Source organism: Bos grunniens, chromosome 15 (assembly GCF_055505025.1).
Source record: "Bos grunniens cultivar Pamir isolate PY7600 chromosome 15, Bosgru_T2T1.0, whole genome shotgun sequence".
Lineage (NCBI taxonomy): Eukaryota > Metazoa > Chordata > Mammalia > Artiodactyla > Bovidae > Bos > Bos grunniens.
The window spans coordinates 5813867-5839748 of NC_141179.1; the positions used below are offsets into that span (position 1 = coordinate 5813867).

The window sequence follows — 25882 nt, forward strand, 5'->3', positions numbered from 1 at the left end:
AAGCTCTACAATAATAGAAATACAAAGAGTTCCAAATGTAGTAAGTGACATAAATAAGAATATAATAAATTATACATAATAATGAAATATATATAATAAAATATACTTTTAAGAATGTTTATAAAATATAATTATATAGTCTACTATAAAACATAATATTATATATTATATTTTAATTAATAATAGGCATGTCTGATTTCTAAAATAAGTTCATGTGAAAAAGACATTTAAAGCCAGCACAATAAGCTATCAAAAGCTATCAAAAGCACACAAATAACATGCGTGGTGAAGAAAAGAAATAATTATTCAACCAAAAAAAATACAAAACCATTACTATAATCCAGTGGGCAATACAGATAGGTGAGACAGTTTTCCAGGATATTTAATACAGTACAATATTTATTTATGGCATTGTGATTTACATAATCCTTGTCCCCTACACATAAATAAAATAACTTTAGATCACCAATAATGTACCTGCAAATGACTTTGTCTTTTTAATAATTCCTCTTTCTTGCTGCTACTAATGGCAGAATACACACGTAAAAAGGTCATGTATCGGCTTGGTGTAGCACCATATGCTTTACAAGACTCATGGATTAATAAAAAAGATTTTAGAAACTCAGGATCAACTAGAAAGAGGAAAAAAAACGACAATGTAAGTATAGTCCATTAAGAATTACAGAAAATAAACTTAACTATCTTTTTCTACTCAATGAAATTATGAGATAATATATTTGCTTAAAGGTGAACAGTTATTCCTAGGTATCCATGCATAGCTTCCATTTTTCTTATTAATTTGCATTATTTTTTCCCGTGGTCTCTACACTTCAACTGTATGTATATACCTTTCCCTGTATTTCCCCTGACAAGTTTTATTGCTGCAAGAAAGATAAATCTACAGTTTCCCATGTCAATTAATTGGGACTACATAACATGTAGTCTGAAAGTAAGCTTACTAAAAGCTGTATGAGTGGAAAAGATATACCAAACCAAATAACACCTATCCCCTCCTATGTACATGGGAAGAAACAGGGCTTCAAAAGTCAAAAAATTAAGCTCTCGTTAGATTCAATATACACATATGTGCTCAGTCGCTCAGTCATGTTCAACTCTTTGCAAACCCATGGACAGTAGTAGCCCACCAGGCTCCTCTGTTCATGGAATTTTCCAGGTAAGAATATTGGATTGGGCTGCCATTTTCTCTCCAGGGAATCTTCTGACCCAGGGATCAAACCCACATCACCTATACCGGCTGGCACATCCTTTATTACTTGAGCCACCTGGGAAGCCGATATATACACGACCAAACACAATTATCTCCCTCTTTGTTGTCTCAACCTATTCCCGTCTGTATCCTCTACCCAACTGAACAAAATCAACTTCTAATAAATTTTTCCAAGCAGAACCCTGAGAAATATTCTTGCATCCTTCTTCTTCCTTGCATACAGCAGCCGTTATATAACCAAATCCTCTTTAGATTACCTCCTGCTGCTGCTGCTAAGTCGCTTCAGTCGTGTCCAACTCTGGGAGACCCCATAGACGGCAGCCCACCAGGCTCCCCCGTCCCTGGGATTCTCCAGGCAAGAACACTGGAGTGGGTTGCCATTTCCTTCTCCAATGCATGAAAGTGAAAAGTGAAAGGGAAGTCGCTCAGTCGTGTCTGACTCTTAGAGACCCCATGGACTGCAGCCCACCAGGCTCCTCCATCCATGGGATTTTCCAGACAAGAGTACTGGAGTAGGGTGCCATTGCCTTCTCTGAGATTACCTCCTAATACCACCCAAGTCCATTCCTTCCTCTTAGATTAGAAGGCATAGCCTTCTATACTGGTCTATAGAACCCCTGTTTCTCTGTACACCATTCTATTTCTAATATCTGAAAAAACAGGTGGATGCAGAGACTTCTCTTTCTAAAACAAGACTCTCGTTACATCTCTAACAAAAACTTGTCAATTATCCCAAATCACTAAGAAGTCAGAATCCAAATTCCTTCTGTAACAGGACATGGAAGGCTCTTCATTACTGACCCTGATTACCTTACGACATTAGAAAACGGCAATTATTTCATCAATAACAACCAGGTAAAATCAATTTCATCAAAATACTACCTGATTTCTTTTTCTTTTCTTCTTTTCTTTTTTTGTCACTATATCTTTCATCACCACCCATTTCACTGAGTAACATTTCAGGTATCTAAAACAGGAAGAGCATTTCTTTAAACTTCAATTCAGTATGAAAAAAGTTTAAGTAAATTCAGTATCAGAGGTATAAAAACACTTAACACAACACATAAAAAGTATCAGTTGGACTTTTCTTCTAGGATTCCTTCCAGACTAAGAAAAAAAAAAATAGTACATCAGTCTTCAGAAAACATTTCCTAGTTGATACTTTTGACACATGTATCAACCATTGACTGGAAATTAATAGCACACAGGAAAAGCTTCAGCATCTCACTTGAAAAATGATTAGACTTTATGAAATGAAGAAAATAACCATTTTGATTGAATTAGAGAATAATCACAGATACCATTTAAAATCACAAAGTAATAAAATTAAATGTTTTATTTGGTATCAAACTACTAAAATGCCTTCATGACATAAAGGAACAGGAAGGATTCTTAGATTTCTTAAATGAGAAATAAGGAAATAAATGAATAAATAAAAATAATTTCATAATTAATCATAATTAATCAAAATAAATGAAAATAATTCATAATTGATATCAACATAATTGATAATGCTAAAAACTGTCTATTGTGTAGTCATGGCAAGATTTTTGCCACTATCACAAATAAGAAAATTAAGTAATGAACAGATATTAAACTATATTAAAAAAATTTTAAACCCTATTTCTGGGGAACAAAAACTAAGTAGAACTCCAAAATTTTAAAATTAAACCAAAAACCTCCAACTTATTTCACCTGATACAGTTCACATGCCTAATAAGAACAAGTGCAAGTAATCCAGGTAATCAGGTCAAAAAGCATCTTTTTCTTCTCAGACTGAACAAAACATTAAGACAGAAGATCCCTTAACTAGTGGAGAGTTTGAAAGTGCCATGATTCTTGAGCCAAAGAATATTTTTTTTTCTCAAATACTTTCACTGATTTCTGAAAATATACTGAAGCAACTGAGAGAATATTTTAAACACACACTTTTAAATCAATGAACATTTCTTTGGAAACTCACTTTCTTTAAAATACTCTATCCCTTAGGTCAGTTAGCTTGATTGTGCTAATCATTTCACAACATAAAATAAACAAAAACATGATGTACACCTTAAACACATACAATTTTTATGTGTCAATTATACCTCAATAAAGCTGGGAAGGGTGGGAAAGAATCTATCCCTAAATAATATACCACATTAGGAAAGTTTTCTTGCCTTGTTTCAACCACATTCCACTTTGCTTCCACTCTACCTCCCAGGAGATAAAAACAGCACTTTGGAGTTGAATGAGTATATTAACACTATTCATTCTTACTAATACCTTGACCTCTCAATTCCTTGAATTCTCCTCCTTCTGTTATCTATCACCTTTTCCCCAGCCATTCTCCCCTACCATGTCAAATGGTCACATCCTAATACCTTGTCATTAACAATAACTGCAACCATTTCATAATCTCACTTGCAAACATCCCCCTCTTTTACCATTACATTCCTGTCTAACCAGCTCATTCCTTTTGCAATGCAAATAATCCTCAAATTTCACCAAGACCTGCAGTCTATTCATTCAACAACCTTGATACTGTCATCCACCGTCTTCCTACCATAACTCCTCAGCTTCCTTGGCCTTCCCCTACTTTGTCGTACTTAGTCAGTCAGTCATTTCAGTTGCTCAGTCGTGTCCAACTCTTTGCAACCCCATGGACTGCAGCACGCCAGGCTTCCCTGCCCATCACCAACTCTTGGAGCTTGCTCACACTCATGTCCATTGAATTGGTGATGCCATCCAACCATCTCATCCTCTGTCACCCCCTTCTCCTCCTGCCTTTCCCAGAATCAGGGTCTTTTCCAATGAGTCAGTTCTTCACATCAGGTGACCAAAGTATTGGAGCTTGAGCTTCAACATAAGTCCTTCCAATGAATATTCAGGACTGATTTCTTTAGGATGGACTGGTTGGATCTCCTTGTAGTTCAAGAGTAGTTAGTTGAACTACTACTGTAGTTAAAGAGACTCTCAAGAGTCTTCCCCAACATCACATTTAAAGTGTCAATTCTTCTACGCTCAGCTTTCTTTTTATAGTCCAACTCTCACATCCATACATGACTACTGGAAAAACCATAGCTTTGACTAGACGGACCTTTGTTGGCAAAGTAATGTCTCTGCTTTTTAATATGCCATCTAGGTTTGTCATAGCTTTTTCTTCCAAGGAGCAAATGTCTTTTAATTTCATGGCTAGAGTCACCACCTGCAGTGATTTTGGAGCCCCCAAAAAATAAAGTCTCTCACGGTTTCCATTGTTTCCCCAACTATTTGCCATGAAGTGATGGGACCGGACACCATGATCTTAGCTTTTTGAATGCTGAGTTTTAAGCCAGCTTTTTCACTCTCCTCTTTCACTTTCATCAAGAGGCTCTTTAGTTCCTCTTCACTTTCTGCCATAAGGGTGGTGCCATCTGCATATCTGAGGTCATTAATATTTCTCCCAGCAATCTTGATTCCAGCTTGTGCTTCATCCAGCCTGGCATTTTGCATGATGTAATCTGCATATAAGTTAAATAAGCAGGGTGACAATATACAGCCTTGATGTACTCCTTTCCCTATTTGGAACCAGTCTGTTGTTCCATGTCCAGTTCTAACTGTTGCTTCCTGACCTGCGTTCAGATTTCTCAGGAGGCAGGTCAGGTGGTCTGGTAATCCCATCTCTTGAAGAATTTTCCACAGCTTATTGTGATTTACAGTCAAAGGCTTTGGCGTAATCAGTAAAAAGAAGTAGATGTTTTTCTGGAACTCTTGCTTTTTTGATGATCCAGCAGACATTGGCAATTTGATCTCTGGTTCCTCTGCCTTTTCTAAATTCAGCTTGTACATCTGGAAGTTCACAGTTCATGTACTGCTGAAGCCTCACCTGGAGAATTTTGAGCATTACTTTGCTAGCGTGTGAGATGAGTGCAATTGCGTGGTAGTTTGAACATTCTTTGGCACACACTCAAGTAGCAAAGCAAAGCCCCAATCCTGCTTAAATGCAGGTCACCACTATTGCAGGTCTGTAACCCTGAGTGCACACGTGACTGGAGAAAAAGCACACAACTACACTGAATGGCCTCAGCTGAACTTTACAATCATTAGCCTCATGTGAACCCATAATGCTATCTAGCTATATCATATTCCATTCTCCTAAGCCTTTCACTCCTTCCCTCTTCCAAAACACTATTTTGCACATCCTCTTACATCTCTTCAAGATTCCAAAATCTCTTCCCTCAACTTTTCTCTCAAGTGATTAATCTTAGTTCCGATTTCACTCAGAAAACAGAAACAACCAGAAATGTCTAAAACTTCCCAATGCTACTCCTGCCCACCTGCTTTACGCAGACCCCTGTACTCTGCTTCCTTTCCTGTTGCTACAGATGATGCTTCCATTCTCCAAGAAAAGTGAAGTGACAGTCGCTCTGTTGTGTCCGACTCTTTGTGACCCCATGGACTATACAGTCCGTGGAATTCTCCAGGCCAGAATACTGGAGTAGGTAGCCTTTTCCTTCTCCAGGAGATCTTCCCAACCCAGGGATCAGAACCCAGGTCTCCTGCATTGCAGGCAAATTCTTTACCAGCCGAGCCACAGGGAAGCCCAAGCAAAGGCTTGTCCTCAATCCTCTCATTTGTGTAATAGGCCCACATGGTGTCTAGACCCAAGGACACTGCTCCAGCAATTCCTGCTCTTTCATATAAAATATATGTTTTGTTTCCTTTCTTGCATTCCCAATGGCATATGAGTATGCTCCAGTTTATCCCATCTTAAAAAAATTTTTTTAAAGAAAAAAACTATTTTATTCCCACTTCCTACAGTTACTGATCCATTTTTATCTTCCACTTTATAACAAAATTCTTCAAAAGAGGTGACTATATTCACTCTCCACTCTTCTCATTCTTTCCAAAACACATTTCATTACAGTATTTTTTTTCCACTACTAACTGAAACTGCTTCATTAAAGTCACTAAGGGACACAAGTTGCTAAACCTAATGATCACTTTCCAACCCTCATGGACTTCCATGTGTTCACCCTTCCTTGCTCCTTCAGAATGCTGTTTTCACTTGGCTTCCAGGCTTCACTTGTACTCGCAACTCCTGTTTTCCTATTTCCCTAGCGGTTCCTTCTCAGTATCCTTTGCTGGTTCTTGTTCATCTCAGCCTCTTAATGCTGAAAGTGCCCCAGAGGTCAGCCTTTGGATATCTCCGCTTTCTGCCAACATTCAATCCTTTAGTAGGATTTGTTCTCAAAGCTTTAAATGCCACTTAAACTCTGATAATTCCGACAATTTTGCCTGTATGCCTGACCTTTTCCCCTGAACTTCTCAATCTTCCAACTCGGATGTCCGACACACCTCATATTTAATAGATCTAAAACTGAAAGCTTCATCTTCTCTTCTCAAAATGTTCCTCTCATAGTCTCCCTTCAACTGACAGGTATTCCAGTCTTTCCAGGAGCTCAAGCCAACAGACTGGCAGGTATCCTCAACTCCTCGCTTCCCCTAATAACTTATTACAATCTGTCAGCAAACCCTATCATTTCTACTGCAAAACATACCGAGTATCTACCAGTTCTCACCACCTCTACCACTATATCCTGAGACAAGTCATCCTTGTCTCTCTCCAAGGTTACTTCAATAGCTTTATAACTGCTTCCTCCTGGTCTTCTACAGTCTATTTTCAAACAGAAGGCAGTGTAATCCCATAAAACATCAGAACAGTTTTGCTCCCAAGCCTCCAAGGAGACCCTTACTGGTTTCCAGAAAAGTTGAAATCCTTATAATAGCATCCAAAGCCCCACCCTAACTGTTCTCTTAATCCCCCAACCTCATCTGCAACTACTCTCTGCCTTGATCACTCTGTTACAAATGAACTGGCCCTCAAATCACCAGGCCTGCTCTCATCTCAGATTCTTCCTGTAGAAAGCTTTCCCTCCAAATATCCCCCAAAAGAATGTAAACTCCATGAGGCAGGGACTTGTGTCTCTCTTTTCTCTGCTATATCCCCAGTATATAAAAGAGTGACACATATTAAGTATCCAATAATTACTGCTTCTTAATGAATACCTCTTGTTCATGTAGCCTCTTCAGACTGGAATAACTTTCCTCTATCTACTTACTAAAATCTATTTAAAGGATCATCTCAACTGTAAAATGTTGTCTATTACCTCAAATTGCGCTTCCTTCTCTGAATCATGATAGGCAATAGTTTGCACATCTACTATACAAAAATAAATCAATGATTGGAAATATGAGCATCATTCAAGGAGACAATATTGAAAATTATTATTTATTCAAATGAAGCAATGTAAAAGGCTTCCAGTTGAGATAGTTTTTGAGTTCACACTTTAAACTCATACCCCTCCAAACATATATCATAACAATGACAAATTTTTTTAAAAGGCACCTAAACTTTAATTGAAACAACTGCTAAAATTATTGCTGTGATATTTAATCATAAGCTAGTCTATAATGGACTAAGTAATTAAATTTATAAAAATTTTTAAATATAATAAACATCTCTGTGGTCCTTAATTAAGAACATAATCTTACACCTAAAATTTTGTAGTCAACTAATCTGTCAAGTACAAGAGTATGAAGAAAAGACAGTTATTTTCAAATACATGAGAGATGCTCAGCACCACAATTAAGGATTACAATAAACACCAAGGGGAAATTGTAACAATTAGTAACTTTAAAAAGAAACTGAAAGTGAAAGTGAAGTCGCTCCATCCTGTCTGATTCTTTGCGACCCCATGGACTGCAGCCTAACAGGCTCCTCCATCCATGGGATTTTCCAGCCAAGAATACTGGAGTGGGTTGCCATTTCCTTCTCCAGAGATCTTCCCAACCCAGGGATTGAACCGGGTCTCCCACATTGTAGGCAGATGCTTTACCATCTGAGCCACCAGGGAAGTCCTTGGTGTCTTAAAAAGAAAATGTGCTTATTTTTTATTTCCGTATTTAAACATTAAACTTACTTTCTTCATACTGCTATCTGACCAAGCCTCCATCCACAACACCTGGCACTTCTTATGCAAAGCAGGATTGCTCTCACAGTTTATTATGAAGTTTAAATTTGCAGAATCCATTATCAAAACAATATGCAAGTTTTGTTGCACTCCTAAAAAAATAGGATAAATAGAGTCATGGAATATTACAATAACAATATTTGAAGAAATCCATACATGGTCTTGTTTTATGAAATTAAAATTTTCTGAAACTGGATGGCAGAAGCTCTTTAACAAAAGAGCAAGCTATGAAACAGAGTTATACCCTAAGTGAAAAATCTGCCTGCAATGCAGGAGACAAGAGATTCGTGATCGATCCCCTGCTTGGGAAAATACCCTGGAGAAGGAAACAGCAACCCATTCCACTATTCTCACCTGAAAAACCCCATGGACAGAGAAGCGCGGCAGGCTATATAGTCCAAAGGGTCACAAAGAGTTGCACACGACTGAACGGATAAGCACGCCTGCAATGCACATATATGTGCTATGTTTGTGCAAGGTGGGATAAAATATCCCCAAAAGATATGATATTGCTGTTACTTTTCAAATGTCATACTGGATTCTACTAAATAATTTTTTCCTTTTTAGGATTTTTGTTTCAATATTCAGAAGCAAAACTGATCTCTGGTTTTCCTTTAGGAGAAATATTTTTCCAATTTCAATGTTAATATCATTTTCCCTTCATAAGAAGGGATTTAGAAACTCTCCTTTATTTTCTATGTTCTGAAGTAGTTTTTAAAATAGCATTGAGATGGTCTGTTTCTTAAAGGTGTGGTAGAAATTCCCTCTAAACTTAAAGGAGAGAGAAGGGAAGGTAGCTCTTTAACAACTTTCTTTGTTTCATCAATGATAAATGTTCTTGTAGAAAAATAAAGATGATCACTGTAATAGCAGTGCCTGGGTGGTGTCACTATTACCTTATTTTTTACTTCCCAATTTTAGCAGTACACAAAACTGCTTCTATAATAATATGTTTCTTTAGTTTCAAAGAAACTACAGCATGTGAAGTGAAGTGAAAGGCACTCAGTCATGTACGGCTCTTTGCAACCTCATGGACTATACAGTCCATGGAATTCTCCACGCCCGAACACCGGAGTGGGTAGCCTTTCCCTTCTCCAGGAGACCTTCCCAACCCAGAGATGGAACCCAGATCTCCCACATTCCAGGCGGATTCTTTACCAGCTGAGCCACAAGGGAAGCCAATAGCACTGAACCGACATTGATTTCTCTGCTGGACAAATGTACTGCAGCTGTCACAGTACGATGCCAACATGAGGGGAAGCTGGGTGAAGGCTACACAGGGACTCCCCCGACCATCTTTGCAACTTTTCTATAAATCTAAAAGTATTTTAAAAAAAAATCATGAAGAGGTGACATGGAGCAGAAAGCTGAGAGCAGTGAGGGGCCCAGGCTGATGGAGTGAATGTATGTTCCGTACTATGTGAGTCTAGGGCGGGGAGGGGGAAGGCCACCCCTCCCCCACACCAGGACTTAATAATCGGGGCTTAGCTGATCTCTCCCCTTCTGATGTGGCTTCCTGGGAAAGAGGAAGGACTCCTGTGGTTGGTTTCCCTGGCAACCAGCCCCCACCCCTAGGTGCTGGCCAAAAGTCATCTCATTAACAAAAGTCACCTCATTAACAGAATGTGGCACAATCTAAATAATTCACTAATTCTCTAAGATAGGTACTAAGTTTATCACATGGAAACAAAAGCAGCAAAGTAAATATCCCAAAAGACATTACTATACTTTCATCCTAACCTTTTGCTAAAATTTTACTTAACATGTTTTTATTATAGGTTAGCCTTTAGTCAACAAGCTATTTTCTAAAAGTTCTATAAAAAAGAAAAAATATAAATTACCAAATGGACCCAAAATTTAAGATACCTTTGCAATCTAATGAGAAAATAAGGTAGATTAAACGTATTTATTTCACATGAAGCACAGTTACATTACTGAGCTCTATCGTACTTACTATACGTGAAGTAGTTGAAGACTGGTCCAAAAAATCCATCCTGCGAAGCCTGATCTTTAAGAGGTAAGAGTAAGGGCTCTAATTCTTCAAGAGTGTAGAGTCCAGGAACTTCACCTGCAGAACATTATATTTCTTCTGAGATTTAGCTACATTACACTAAATTCAACACACATTTTACATACACGATGCTTCTTCTATTTTTATATTAAATAATCTGATGTTATTCAATCTTTGTTTCCAAAACAAGCAAGCCCTATCACCTCTATATTATTCACAAATATATACCTGTAACCTTCATTCAAAAAAATTCAACTCCTCCCACTAACCGTTCATCTATCTGCCTTTCCAAGTCCTTCTCTACTCTCTTCCAAGACTTTGTATTCTAACCTCAGTGAACTTTTTTGTGTTCTAAAACTTTAATGAAATATTTCCTCTTCCTGGAATACATCATACCACAGTCTTGCTCTGCCCCAAATCTTCCACTAAAAATATTGTTTATCCCTCAAGATACTGCTTTGCCAACTGCCACGCCCATGAGCCTTTCCTGAATACCAACATATTAGGGAAAGTACTCTTTTCTCTTGAATATAATATCCAAACATCACTGTTTGGCATTTATCACATCATTTAATAATAACTGAATTACTTCTCCCTGCCCACTTAGATTCTAAATTCCCAGAAGGCAAATATTTAATTATGATCAATATTAAACTTAGGACATTTCTGGCAAAGAATCTAAACCGTAAATATTTGTTAAATAAATGAATGAATGAGCTTGTTACTAGAAATCAGGAGAACTAGTCATGGCCTGCTACTATGCAACAGAATGATGAAAATCAAATAAAGGTGGTAAGACTATAAGAATTTGATAGAGGGCTTGTTCACACCATAAATCTAGTTATTTAATAAATATGTATTAAATCAACATATTTGTAGTTCACAAGAAACTGTAAGATTGAGTGAAAAATTTTTTTCTGCATTCATGAAAAGTCCAACACAGTCTAAATTACTACTTTTCTTTATGCTCATCTCAGAGGTACCAGATCACGACCCAGCCATCAGCCATGTACATATTCAAACACAAGCACATACATGTAAATATGCTCTATGTCTTTCTCTAAATTTGAGCTGTACCAAGATACCCTTGTATCCTTAAATTTAATAAAGAAAGTTAGTTCTATTTACATACTCTATGGGGAATAAGAATTTTAAATATATAAAAGAGACCAAAGGGCCTATTAAGTGCTTTCTCTGAAAGTATTTTTCACATAAATATTTTTGCCAAAAAAAGTTAGAAAAATTAACCGAAAAAATTTAAGTTTATAATTTTTGCTGTTATATGTTGATAATAAAGACCAATTTATCATACAATAATTACTGGGTTAATGCTTATCTGAATGTTTGCTTTCACAAATTAAAACAAAAACCCTGAATATCTGGCCTGCTACTTTACATCAGCCGAAAGAAACAAAGTCGCCATCTAGTGACAATTTTGGAGAAGGCAATGGCAACCCACTCCAGTACTCTTGCCTGGAAAACCCCATGGACAGTCCATGAGGTCGCTAAGAGTCAGACACGACTGAGCGACTTCACTTTCACTTTTCACTTTCATGCACTGGAGAAGGAAACGGCAACCCACTCCAGTGTTCTTGCCTGGAGAATCCCAGGGACAAGGGAGCCTAGTGGGCTGCCGTCTATGGGGTTGCACAGGGTCGGACACGACTGAAGCAACTTAGCAGCAGTAGCAGAAGCAGTGACAATTTAAGCAATATGCAGGAATAAGAACTTTAAAAATCAAAATGAAGTGAAAGTGAAAGTCGCTCAGTCTTTGCGACCCCATGTACTGTCCATGGCATTCCCCAGGCCAGAATACTGGAGTGAGTAGCCTTTCCCTTCTCCAGGGGATCTTCCTGACCCAGGAATCAAACCAGGGTCTCCCACATTGCAGGCAGATTCTTTACCAACTGAGTTATCAGGGAATCCTTAAAAAAAAATAGGTTATTTACAAAAAAGGCCTAGTACTTTCACTATACCATTACCTCCACTTTGACAAAAGTTGATGTACTACTTGTCTAACTAGAATCTCATTTGGGCACTACAGTGTAGACTCCTTACTTTATAAATAAAATGTTTTCTTCAACCAAAGCTATTAAATTCTGAAAACAAAAAGACTACTTCATGCAGAGTCTACCTAGCAGGATTCAAAACATGTATTATATAAAAGCACAGTGGAACAAGAGCATCGTGTAAATTTGTCCTCAGTCCCTGGAGTGGAGCAACTCAGAGAGCTGAAACTAGATTTAACAAGGTTTATTTTATACTTTAGTACCAAAACACTCTTGGTCCAAGTTCAAAACAAAGCTGTGTCATGCTTAGTTGCTCAATCGTGTCTGACTCTGTGACACCATGGACTGCAGCTCACCAGGCTCCTCTGTCCACAGGGGATTCCAGGCAAGAATACTGGAGCCATACCCTCCTCCAGGGGATCTTCCCAATCCAGGGATTGAACCCAGGTCTTCCACATTGCAGGTGGATTATCTACCAACTGAGCAACCATGAAAGACTCAAAACAAAGCTATCTCACACTGATTCTATTAACAATGATTATACATTACAAACAGATTCTAATAACCTTCATAAATTCTGCAGAAAAGGAAGAAATGTAGGAAACTGCAGGTATTTTCCTCAGGGACTCACCAAAAAGATAAGCTGGCTCCAGAGACAAGAGTATACCACAATTCAAGAAATATGAAATCTAATATATCTGAAATATATCTACTATTATATAGCCATATTTAAGGCCATATTATAATTATTAAATTATTCCACTAATGATGGACAGTGAGGTTCTAGCATATTTCTTATTTCTTACATATTTCTTTACAGTTCTTTCATTTCTACAAACTAAATTTCTACAATTTAATATAATGTTTATATCAAAGGGTATAGCACATTTTTTAAATAAGTACTGGTTGATAACTTTCCCAAAAGGTTATATATATTATCTAATAGTCCCACCAAAAGTGTTTAAGAAGGCAAATTATTCAGTATATTTACCAATATCAATATTTAATCATCATTTTTATATAATTCCACAACCTCTTGGTTTCATAAAAACAGGGTTTCTCAGTTCTCCTGCTCGGAGCATGTTTAATGTTTAATCTTCTATCACTTTAGCAGAAGCTATGCCAAATATTTTCTGAAACATAATTTTATATGAGATAACTTCACTTGAATAATATTTATTTATTTTTCTTTAAATAAAACCCATCCACTTGCCTGAAGACAAAAGGCTATTGATCATCTCCAGAAATGTCGGATGTACAAACTGGTAATCCTCAAGAAGTAAAACTACCTGCTGGGCTTCAATACCGGCAAGATGCAGCACCTGCACAATGAGAAAGCACATTCCGGAACCCACTGAATATTTTTTGGCAAATATTGGTAAAAATTTTCATTCTATAGGTAAACTAAGTTATTTTTATTGACTGATACTTTATTGAGTAATCAAAATATAGTTTGGAAAGTAAATTCAGTTCATAAACAAATACTACTGGGAGAACATTTAATTGTTTTATAGGTAGATCTTTAAAAGCTAGAGGATTATTTTTAAATACACCCACGTATGTCTTAAATTCTACTTTTTGTTTATCTTACCAAGTCATATAACATCCCATAATCTGAGGTACTGAGAGCTAAAAACAATTTTGCAAAATCATGAAGAAAACAATCAACAAAAAATAAAAGACTATATTCTATATCAGAGTCTCAAAGGCCATTAAAGCCTTTTAGAGTAATAAATAATTAGGATTTAAAACCAAATAAAGTAAAAGACTGTGAGGCACTTACATATTTGAGATCATTCTTGAAATGCTTCAGTTCATATCCCCTGGAAATCTTTGGTGAAAACAGCACTGCTCCATGCATGTGACTGACTAACGAAGTGATGGTCCGACGACCCACACCACTGCGTCCTGCTAGCAGAAGTGAACCTCCAGGAAAACTCAGCACTCTGTCAATCCTAGACATATATTCTAGGACTTCTTGGAAAAGCAAAATATCTAAATTCTGGTTATCTCGTCCATAATGAATAAGACCCTTTTAAAAAAAATCACAAATAATGTTACATAATTAATGAAAGTCTCAATTATATAACAAATTGTTAATTATCTAGATTAAGATATTATATTTTTGGTGCAATCAAGAAAAGAAGTTAAGTAAATATGTGTTGTCTCACACTCTCTTATCTATCTAGTAATCCAGGTGCATGGCGCTTTCTAAGGAAAAATTTACATGATGTCAAACAAGTGCATAAGTCCACAACAGTCAGTTACTTTTGAATATCTTTAATATAACTAGTAAAAAGCAGTATAAGATAAGCAGGTTGTAAAATACTTCAAACTATCCAATTTTTACCACTTGTTACCAAGGGAACATTTCATGCAAAGATGGGCACAATAAAGGACAGAAATGGTATGGACCTAACAGAAGCAGAAGATATTAAAAAGAGGTGGCAAGAATACAGAGAAGAAACTATACAAAAAAGATCTTCATGACCCAGATAAACACGATGGTGTGATCACTCACCTAGAGCCAGACATCCTGTAATGTGAAGTCTACTGGGCCTTAGGAAGCATCACAACAAACAAAGCTAGTGGAGGTGATGGAATTCCAGTTGAGCTATTTCAAATACTAAAAGATGATGCTGTGAAAGTGTTGCACTCAACATGCCAGCAAATTTGGAAAACTCAGCAGTGGCCCCAGGACTGGAAAAAGTCAGTTTTCATTCCAATCCCAAAGAAAGGCAATGCCAAAGAATGCTCAAACTACCGCACAATTGCACTCATCTCACACGCTAGTAAAGTAATGATCAAATTCTCCAAGCCAGGCTTCAACAGTACATGAACTGAGAACTTAAATATGTTCAAGATGAATTTAGAAAATGCAGAGGAACCACTGATCAAACTGCCAACATCCACTGGATCACAGAAAAAGCAAGGGAGTTCCAGAAAAACAACTACTTCTGCTTCATTGAATACACCAAAGCCTTTGACTGTGTGGATCACAACAAACTGGAAATTTCTTCGAAATTGGGAATACCAGACCTCCTCATCTGCCTCCTAAGAAACCTGTATGCAGGTCAAGAAGCAACCATTAGAACTGGACATAGAACAACAGACTGGTTCCAAATTGGGAAAAGAGTACATCAAGGCTGTATGTTGTCACCCTGCTTATTAAACTTGTATGCTGAGTACATCATGTGAAACATGGGGCTGGATGAAGCAAAAGCTGGAATCAAGATTGCTGGGAGAAATATCAATTACCTCAGATATGAAGATGACACCACCCTAATGGCAGAAAGCAAAGAGGAAAAGCCTCCTGATGGAGGTGAAAGAGGAGAGTGAAAAAGCTGGCTCAAAACTCAACCATTAAAAAGCTAAGATCATGGTGGCATCTGGTCCCATCACTTCATTGCAAATAAATGGGGAAACAATGAAAACAGTGAGAGACCATTTTCTTGGGTTCCAAAATCACTACAGATGGTGACTGTAGCCATAAAATTAAAAGACACTTGCTCCTTGGAAGAAAAGCTATGACAAACCCAGAGAGCATATTAAAAAGCAAAGACATTACTTTGCCAACAAAGGCCCATACAGCCAAAGCTATGGTTTTTCCAGTAGTCACGTACAGATGTGAGAGTTGGGCAATAAAGAAAGCTGAGCCTGAGGAATTGATAGTTTTGAACTGTGCTGTTGGAGAAGACTCTTGAGAGTCCCTTGGACTACAAGGAGATCCAACCAGTCCATCCTAAAGGAGATCAGTCCTGGGTGTTCATTGGAAGGACTGATGCTGAAGCTGAAAGTCCAATACTTTCATCACCTGATGTGAAGAGCCGACTTATTAAAAAAGACCCTGATTCTGGGAAAGATCGAAGGCAGGAGGAGAAGGGGACAACAGAGAATGAGATGATTGGATGGTATCACTGATTCAATGGACAAGAGTTTGAGTAAGCTTCGGGAGATGGTGAAGCACAGCCTGGCGTGCTGCAGTCCATGGGGGTGCAAAGAGTTGGACACGACTGAACAGCAAAACAACAGCACATGAAGTCAGTGTGCACAGAGTATAAGACAATTTCCAAACTCTCAAAATGCAGTGCCTAAATGAAAATATTTTGTGAACCCTCATTTTTATGTACTGCTCGGATACAAATCAAAAGCCTATAAAGAGGTAGCATGCCCTGCCAGGAGCCATTGATAGAGGGAAGGGAGAGAGAGAGGACAACTTTCACACATTTAACAACATCTGCATATTCCCAAACTTTGCAATACCCATTCCAGTCAGATAAATCATTTTACCAGACCATGAAAAACTTTTCTTGGTATAAAATCCATACTAACTTCCATACAAATATTAATCTTTGAAGCAATCATATGTAATACAGTTGCTTCTTATTACAATTAATAAAAAAAAAAACACTCTGTAGGACAGTGCTGTTAAAAGTTTCAGTGAAACAGCAAAATCAATATCATTTAGGAGCCCATCAAAAATTTGGATTCTTTTCTGATTTTTTTAAGTTCAGATTAGCACCTATCGAATCAGACTTCTAACGAGGGACACAGTCATCAATATTTTCCAGTACTCAAAGTGATTCTGCTGCTGCTGCTGCTGCTGCTGCTAAGTCACTTCAGTCGTGTCCGACTCTGTGCGACCCCAGAGATGGCAGCCCACCAGGCTCCCCTGCTCCTGGGCTTCTCCAGGCAAGAACACTGGAGTGGGTTGCCATTTCCTTCTCCAATGCACGAAAGTGAAAAGTGAAAGTGAAGTCACTCAGTCGTGTCCAACTCTTAGCGACCCCATGGACTGCAGCCTACCAGGCTCCTCCGTCCATGGATTTTCCAGGCAAGAGTACTGGAGTGGGGTGCCACTGCCTTTTCCAAAAGTGATTCTAATGCTCACTAAAGGCTAAGACTACTGCTCTAGGATGAGCAGTTAATAGTACATTAACTGTCTATAGTATATTAACAGAGGTATTTCCCAATTAAGTCTTTTTAATAGTTCCAACCTCAGATACCTTTTCCCAGCATGTATCTTAGCCATTTTCGACTTATCTGTGTAAGTACATGTGCTTCCGGTTAGATCTGACACACTGGGCTGTCTTCTGTAAGACACAAACCAGTTTCTCCTATTCTAAGATCTTTCACTTCATGCCCTCAGAAAGCTTGCAACAAATATTTTGAAAACGGCTTTAATCATAATCAAATCCCAATTCAAATTCATGATTCATATCTTACCTTTTTAATAACATCCTTAAGATCTGAAGAATTTAGTTTTCCAAGTGGTTTTCCATGGGGAGGCAAAGGTTGTCCCGGGACTGACCTTGTTCCTGAAGTATGCTGGGCTCCCCACGTAACATAGAAATTATCTGTAGACATGAAAGATATTTTTTCTTCATATGTGTTATTTCTAATGGGAGTATCAGTAAATATATTTCACACTAAACCATTTTTAACTGTATTAGTCCAAATAAGAACATCCCCAAAAAGGCAAAGATTAATTACTTTGAAATGGCAAATAAATAAAACAATCTGAAAATTATTCTTGAAAAGGAACACAGATTTATAAATAATATCAAGAGCCCTATCTTTTAAAATAAAAGAAAAATTAATCAAATTGTAATTAGAAAATAAAAACACGACAACTTTTCTTAAATTTATCTATAGCAGTGTTCCTATTACCATATAAGGAAAATCTGTTCACCATTCTAGTGAAACTTCCCACTCCCAATTCCTCTGGGAGACTGTTCCGTCAGTCTTCTTGTCATATAGCGCATTCAGCAACAGCCCTCCCTTCCCTAGACTCACATTCTTCTTTCTCCATCACATTTCTCACATTTTCTACTTAGCAAAACCACTATCTAAACTCGTATTTGGGAACAACAATACTGCCATAAGTGCCAAATCCAAATCTTATAGTCATTATCCTAACATGACTTGTGTGCATCTCCTTAAAGGAGCTGTTTTCCTTGAATCTGTACTGGGCTCAAGTCACTACCACTCTTCTTTTCAGCTGTCCACTTATCACTCATATGTTTTAGTTTCATTGGGACCCGAAGTCAGTCTGTTATGCTTTCCCTTGGAATTATTTAATCTTATTCTGTATATTAAACTATCAACTATCTAAATATATACCAAAATCTGATTCATGATCTATAGGCAGGTCTCCCAGCTCTAGTCTAGTCCCGTATTTCCAATTGCTTAACATACATATAACTCGCGCATTCATTCATTAAACACATATCTATCACAGACCTGTATTTAAACACTGTACTTTGTTAGAAATAAGTAATGAATAAGACAAACCTAATTTCTCCCCTCATAGAAAGGATAAACTTTGTGTAGACTCCCAAAAGACACTTGAAAAACATTCAAACACATGTAAGAAACAACTCATTATCTTCATATCTCATCATTTCTCAACTATAAGAACATGCTCCTAACTCATATTCCTGCTACAAGCCTCTGCCCCATCAAATATATCCTCACTGCTACTAGAGTAACAAACACAAAAAATCTGCCAGTGCCACTGCACTCCAATATCACATATAGCTTCCCACTGCCTTAAAACATTTTCCTAATCAAGGTAATTTGGCTACAATTTGGCTTCACCGACTGCTTGAATCTCTTATCTTTCTCTGTACTACATACTCCAGTTTTCTCAAACCTTTGATTCTTTGCATATTCTTTTTCCTTTGTCTAGAATGCCCTTCCTCTCTTCTTCACTTAATATAGTCATTCTTTAAGATACAGCTTGTATACAGCTTAATCACCAAGTCATGTCCAACTCTTGTGACCCCATGGACTGTGGCCTGCCAGGCTCTTCTGTCCATCAGATTCTCCAGGCAGGAATACTGGAGTGGGTTGCCATTTCCTTCTCCAGGGGATCTTCCTGACCCAGGTATCAAACCTGGGTCTCCTGAATTGCAGGCAGATTCTTTATTGACTGAGCTACAAGGGAAGTTCAAGATACAACTTGGTTTTCTGCAATCTGCTCAAAAAAAATTAAAATCTTAGGTGTTAATCTAACAAATATGTTATAGGACATATGCTGAAAATCATACAACACTAACGAAAGAAAGCAAAGAGTAAATAAATGAATAAATATGTTATATCCATGGATTAGAAAAATCAACATAATAAAGAGGTCAGTTTTTCCTGAAACCGATATACAGAACTAATACAATTCCTACCACAATCCGCAACACTATATATACAGACAAGATTATTCTAAAATTTATATGCAAAGGCAAGGGAACTGAAATACCTAGAATGATTCTGAGAAAGGAAGAATAAATAAGGAAACAGTCAACTGAATTTTAAGACACTAAGCTACAGCAATCAAAACTATGTTATTGGCAGAAAGACTGACATACATCAAGGAACAGAATTGAGAACCCAGGAACAGACTTATACAACTAATTTTTTTTTTATCAGCTCTGCTTTTATTTTTTTATTTAAATTCATTTATTTTAATTGGAGGCTAATTACTTTACAATATTATATTGGTTTGCCATACATCAACATGAATCCGCCACGGGTGTACACATGTTCCTCATCCTGAACCCCCCTCCCTCCTCCCTCCCCGTACCATCCCTCTGGGTCATCCCAGTGCACCAGCCCCAAGCATCCTATATCCTGCATTGAACCTGGACTGGGGATTCATTTCTTACACAACTAATTTTTGAAAAATGTGCAAAAGCAATTCAAGGCAGAAAGGTAACTACTTAACAAACAGTGCTATAACAAGTGGACAACAACAGGCAAAGAAATGAACTCTGACCCAAGTCTCGCATCTTACAGAGAAATTCACTCAAACTGGATCACTGATTTAAAATACAAAACTATAAACTCTTTAGGGGAAAACGGTAGGAGAAAATCTTCAAAATCTAGGACTACACCTAGTTCTTAAGCTTGACACCAAAAAAAACCTTTGAAAAATTAATAACTTGAGCTTCATCAAGTTAAAACCTTTTTATCTATAAAAGACTCTATTAAGAAGATGAAAATACAAGCTACAGAGTGGGAGAATATATTTGCTAATCACATATTTGATAAAAGAATAGTATCTAAAATACATAATGAACTCTAAAAACTCAATATTTGAAAAACCCAATTAGAATGTGGGCAAAAGACACAGAGACATTTCACTGAAGAGGACATGCAGAAGACACTCAAAGCTCAACCTCATTGAACGACTTCATTTTCAAGACACAAAACAAAACCACCACGACACATCAATATACACTTATCAGAACGGCCAAAGTAAAAAATAGTGATGCCACCCAATGCTGGCAAGGATGTGGAGGAATTGGATCACTCAGATATTGCTGATGGGAATATAAAATGAAATACAGCTACTCTAGAAAACAGTGTGGCAGTTTTGTTATTTGTTAATTAAGCATACAAGTACCATTCAACACTGCAACTGCATTCCTGAACATTTATCTCAGAGAAACAAAAAAGTCCACAGAAAACCTGTACATAAATGGCTATAGCAGCTTTCCTCCTAAGAGCCAAACACCAAAAACAATTTAGATGCCCTTCAACAAGTAAACAGTGAAAGAAATGGTAGCATTTCAAAATACCTACTCAGCAAAAAAAAAGGAATAAACCACTGAAACACTTGAGAATCTGCATATATCTCCAGAGAATTATCCCGAATGAAAAGTAAGATACTTGAAATGGCAAAATTAAACACTGAAAAGATGGTCGTTTCCAGAGGAGGGGAGAGGAGTTGATCCATTTTAACTGTACCAGTGTCAATACCCTGGTTGTGACCTTGTACTATAGTTTTGTCAGATGCTACTGCTGGGGGGAAACAAGTACAAAGTTCACGTTCTCTCTCTCTCTCTCTCTCTCTCTCTCTCTATTAGTTCTTATAACTGTATGTGAATCTACAATTATCTCAAAATAAAAATTATTTTAAAAAATTTCAAAGTAACTTCCTCAAAAAAGGAATTAGTCTCTAATCTGCCATACCCCTAAATTCCAGCATTTATCCCAAATATATTCAGAATGTATCTAGTTTAAGTATCTAAAATTAAAATTTTCTTAATAAACTAATATTCTACTATGTGAAAATCCTATTTGCCAAGATCTAACAGATATCAAGTCTGTTTTTTAAAAAAACACAATCCTTTATTTAAAAGTAAAATACTGAGAAAAGACATTATGTATTGAGTCCTACATGAGACCCTAAAAGATACAAACTGTAGAGAAAAACACACTAATACTATCTAATGTCCAAAGGATATATCATTTTCTTCGCAGGAAGAGACATTATTAACTCAGTTTTTTGATTGAGAAAAGTGGTAGTATTTGAGAACAAAGTTCTCCATGCTAAGCCATGAAAGCTACAGTACACAATGACATAAAACCTCACTCAAAATCAAGTCAACTCTGAACTATAATCAGGCTTCTCTTAGCATTTCATACTGTCTTATTTCCTGATTCTAAAACTCAAGCAACACCTAGAAAATTCCTTCTATCAATCTTAACATCCCTTTCTTCTTTAAGACTCCCCCTCACTTATGTCATTATGATCCTGGAACCAATAACAAATGCAGAAAGATACAATATAATGTACTACATGTAATATTTTTGAAGCCTAGCTTTACACTCTAATACAACAGAAACTCATTTTATAGCTTAAAAGCAGTTGTATTACGGAATAGATTCAAATGACAGTCTTCTGTCAAAGTCCTTTCACCATGCTGCTTTTCCTATTACATGCATCACTCCCACAGCATTTTCATAATACAAATTGGTCATTAAGCAGGAACAGCTGCAAACGTAACATAGCTCCTTGGTGCTATGCTTTGTTTATCATAACAATGGGTAAAGCTGCTAATGGGGTGCATGTTCTGTGCTAATGACACTAACAGTAGAGACAGGAATGAGAATTGCCATTATTCTCAAATGAAAGTTCATTATAATTAAATACAGATCTTCACTATGACCTTTTAAGTATCACACATATATGGTTATTTTTATTAGTAAAAGTCCTTCAGGAAATACAATTTTGAATTGCAAATATAAAACACTTGCAGTCTGAACAACTGTTTCCAAGAAAAAAATTACCATCATTATTTTGTTTGGAAAATAACTACTGCAATCTAGTAAAAAAGACAAAGCAACTTCTTAGGTTAAAACATTAAAATTATCCAAGGTTTTAGGGCTTTTCATTTTATTTTACTGAAGCATAGTTGATCTACAATGTTGTATTAATTTTTACTCCACAGTAAAGTGATTCAATAATACCTAAATTATCCAGTTTTGATTTGTTTAGACATATGAAATCATACTATTAGAAAGAAAAATAATTTGAAAGTTCTCATAACATTTATATATTTACAAAAACTCCGTAACTATATTACCTGCCATATTATCTAGTACATCTGAGCCCCAATCTCCTTGAAACACTGATGTTAAAATGCTGTCAAATAAATGAAGTTCCTTTGCACCAACAATTTTGTCACGGAATAAGCGCCGTGCTTCATATGCTACAATTTCTAATACATAATCTAGAGGATGGTTTGAGGATCCTAAAAGAGACAAAATTTTCTTTACTTTTAGTAAAATTCAAATGATTTAAAAATGGGCTATTTCAACATAATGTTAGAAAGAATTAGAGAATGAGAATCTACATACCATAATTTTGGCATCAGATAAATAGAAAAAAAAAGGGGGAAAGAGTTAAAATTCATTTTATGAATAAGCAGGTAAATTTTTTTTATTATTTAAAGGATATGTTAAACACTATTATCTCTAGTAGTTTAATAAAAATATCAATCCCTAAAAGCATATTAAACTTGCTTTGGCTGTAAAGAATAATGATTACATTTTTTCTCAAATCAAGTTTTAATAGTGACAATCATAGTTTAGAAAAGGACGTGTACTAAAATATCACAATTTTCATATCATGTTTAAATTTAATATCAACATTATTTCAATTATAATTTTTAAAATATTATCATTACAATACTCATTTATCTATTACAAATATAATACACAGCATAAATACACACAGAGAGACACACTATGACATTCTAAAGAAAGATAAGTGATTTGAAATCATAAAAGCAAAACTTACCTCCTTCTAAATCATATCTGAATAAGCCAAGAACCCACTGGGTAAGGATGCAAGGAGTAAAGAAATAATGACTATAATCATCAACTGTAAATTTGGCCCGCACCTGAAAAAAAAGGCAAATGATTTGTCCTATTCTTTTAAATTTATAATCATGATGTAAATTTTTCAGTCACTTTAAATTTACAGGAATGTCAGTTTCTACCAGTGAGTGGAACCGTGTATCAGCATTACTGATTTCCTTAGTTATCTTGTATTTTATGCACCTAAAAAACATTATCTAAGATAGGTTGTTCATAAACTTTAATAAGATGATAAAAGGTTGTCCATGCAAGAAAACAAAATAAAAAGTTAAAAAGTCCTCCTAAAGAAAGGAATTCAAGGAAAGCCAGTTCAGTTCAGTCACTCAGTCGTGTCCATCTCTTTGTGACGCCACGGACTGCAGAACACCAGGCTTCCCAGTCCATCACCAACTCCCAGAGCTAACTCAAACACATGCCCATTGAGTCAATGATGCCATCAACCATCATCGTCCCCTTCTCCTCCTGCCTTCAATCTTTCCCAGCATCAGGGTCTTTCCCAATGAGTCAGTTCTTCGCATCAGGTGGCCAAAGTATTGGAGTTTCAGCTTCGGCATCAGTCCTTTCCAATGAATATTCAGGACTGATTTCCTTTAGGATGGACTGGTTGGATCTCCTTGCAATCCAAGGGACTCTCAACAGTCTTCTCCAACACCACAGTTCAAAAGCATCAATTCTTCAGTGCTCAGCTTTCTTTATAGTCCAATTCTCACATCCATACATGACTACTGGAAAAACCACAGCTTTGACTATATGGACCTTTTTCGGCAAAGTAATGTCTCTGCCTTTTAATACACTGTCTATGTTTTTCATAGTTTTTCTTCCAAGCAGCAAGCGTCTTCTAATTTCATGGCTACAGTCACCACAGGCAGTGATCTTGGAGCCCAAGAAAATAAAGTCTGTCACTGTTTCCATTGTTTCCCCATCTATTTGCCATGAAGTGATGGCACCAGATGCCAAAGGAAAGCCAACCTAAGTATAAAATGGGAGCTATAATTCCAAGGTGCTCATGGGTTTAAGACAGACCCACTTTATAACAGCAAGACCGACAGAGCTATCTTATGTTCAAGAGGTCACAGAACTTTGAACAAATCAAAGTGCCACAACTCATATATATCAGCAACAAGTGTACAGCCTGTGCCCTCCTCCCTACAGACGGGGCCACTTCTCTTGCTCCGGCCTTGATCACCTAACATATGAATTAATTTATAAAAACATAGTTTTTTCTTTCCTCACTCTGGGCTTTCTGTGTGGTGCTAGTGGTAAAGAACCTGCCTGCCAATGCAGGAGCTATAAGAGACACAGGTTCAATTCTTGGGTCTGGAAGATCCCCCGTAAAAGGGTATGGCAACCCACTGCAGTATTCTTGCCTGGAGAATTTGACAGACAGAGGAGCCTGGTGGGCTACAATCCATAGGATCACAAAGAGTCAGACATAAATGAAGCAATGGAGCATTCACGCACTTCTACTCTAATACTATTAAGAGCATCTTCCACAAACACTTTCATAACTTTCACATGCTATTCCCTTTATCCAGGAAGACCCTCTTTCATCTTAGGTCACTTTGTGAATTTCTCTTCATTTTTCAATACTTAGACCACATTTCCTCTTAAAAATCTACCACACACAACAAAGTTACTCACTCCCTCTTTCATGCTGTCTCTGTAACTAGTACATACTGCAATTGATATACATATTGTGTGCTCAGTCGCTCAGTTGTGTCCGACTCTTTGTGGCCCCATGGACTGTAGCCTGCCAGGCTCCTCTGTCCAATTTTACAGGCAAGAATACTGGTGTGGGCTGCCATTTCCCACTGCAGGGAATCTTCCCAATCCAGGGACTGAACTCACATCTCTTGTGTGTCCTGCATTGACAGGTGGATTCTTTACCAATGCACCACCTGAGAAGCCCCTGCTATACTTACTATACCATATTAATAGTTTACGTATATGATCAGGTCCCTCATTAGCATGTGCATGCTCAAGGAACAGTGACGCAGTTATCTTTGTATCCTTAGGACCAGCACTAGAAAGAGGAGGTACTCAATAAATATCTTCTACATCCTTACTTTATCAGAGTATTTTAAACATTTCTTCACAGACAGAAGGAAAGAAACAAAGATCAAAAATTACTCTCAGGTTTGAATCCTGGAAGACAGAAACTGAAAGAAGTCAGGAGAAAGATCTAGTTTTAGAAAGAAAACAAACTCCATTGTAAATATGCTAAATTTAAGCTCAAAGCAGAATAACCACTTACCCACTGATGTGTTTTTTCAGTATTTGTTGGGTGTCTATTAGAAACTGTGCCAGAAGATGTAATAGTGAATGAGGTACACACAAACATCTACCCTCGAGAGTTACTCTCTAGGAGAAAAGTATAAATGGCAGGAAAATAAAACCTGAGCATCAACACAGGTTAGGATTAAAGGCAGCCCTCTGGAAGTGATACTAATAGACATGAAAACTACAATATAAGTGA

General features: G+C 37.0%; 1 protein-coding gene across 4 annotated transcripts in view; it reads right to left on the bottom strand.

The window, feature by feature from the left end:
* DYNC2H1 (dynein cytoplasmic 2 heavy chain 1) overlaps nt 1-25882 on the bottom strand; it is a 393081-nt gene that overhangs the window by 262837 nt on the left and 104362 nt on the right. For 3 of the 4 annotated variants that reach the window (XM_086338263.1, XM_086338267.1, XM_086338265.1), the window contains 9 exons: nt 23327-23429; nt 22611-22778; nt 17470-17600; nt 14027-14275; nt 13457-13565; nt 10178-10291; nt 8173-8315; nt 2111-2195; nt 478-632 (listed from right to left, as the gene is read on the bottom strand). In XM_086338263.1, coding sequence (XP_086194389.1) covers nt 478-632; nt 2111-2195; nt 8173-8315; nt 10178-10291; nt 13457-13565; nt 14027-14275; nt 17470-17600; nt 22611-22778; nt 23327-23429 — 1257 coding nt within the window. The remainder of the gene's footprint in view (nt 1-477; nt 633-2110; nt 2196-8172; nt 8316-10177; nt 10292-13456; nt 13566-14026; nt 14276-17469; nt 17601-22610; nt 22779-23326; nt 23430-25882) is intronic. The other variant, XM_086338264.1, reaches the window with a different exon arrangement.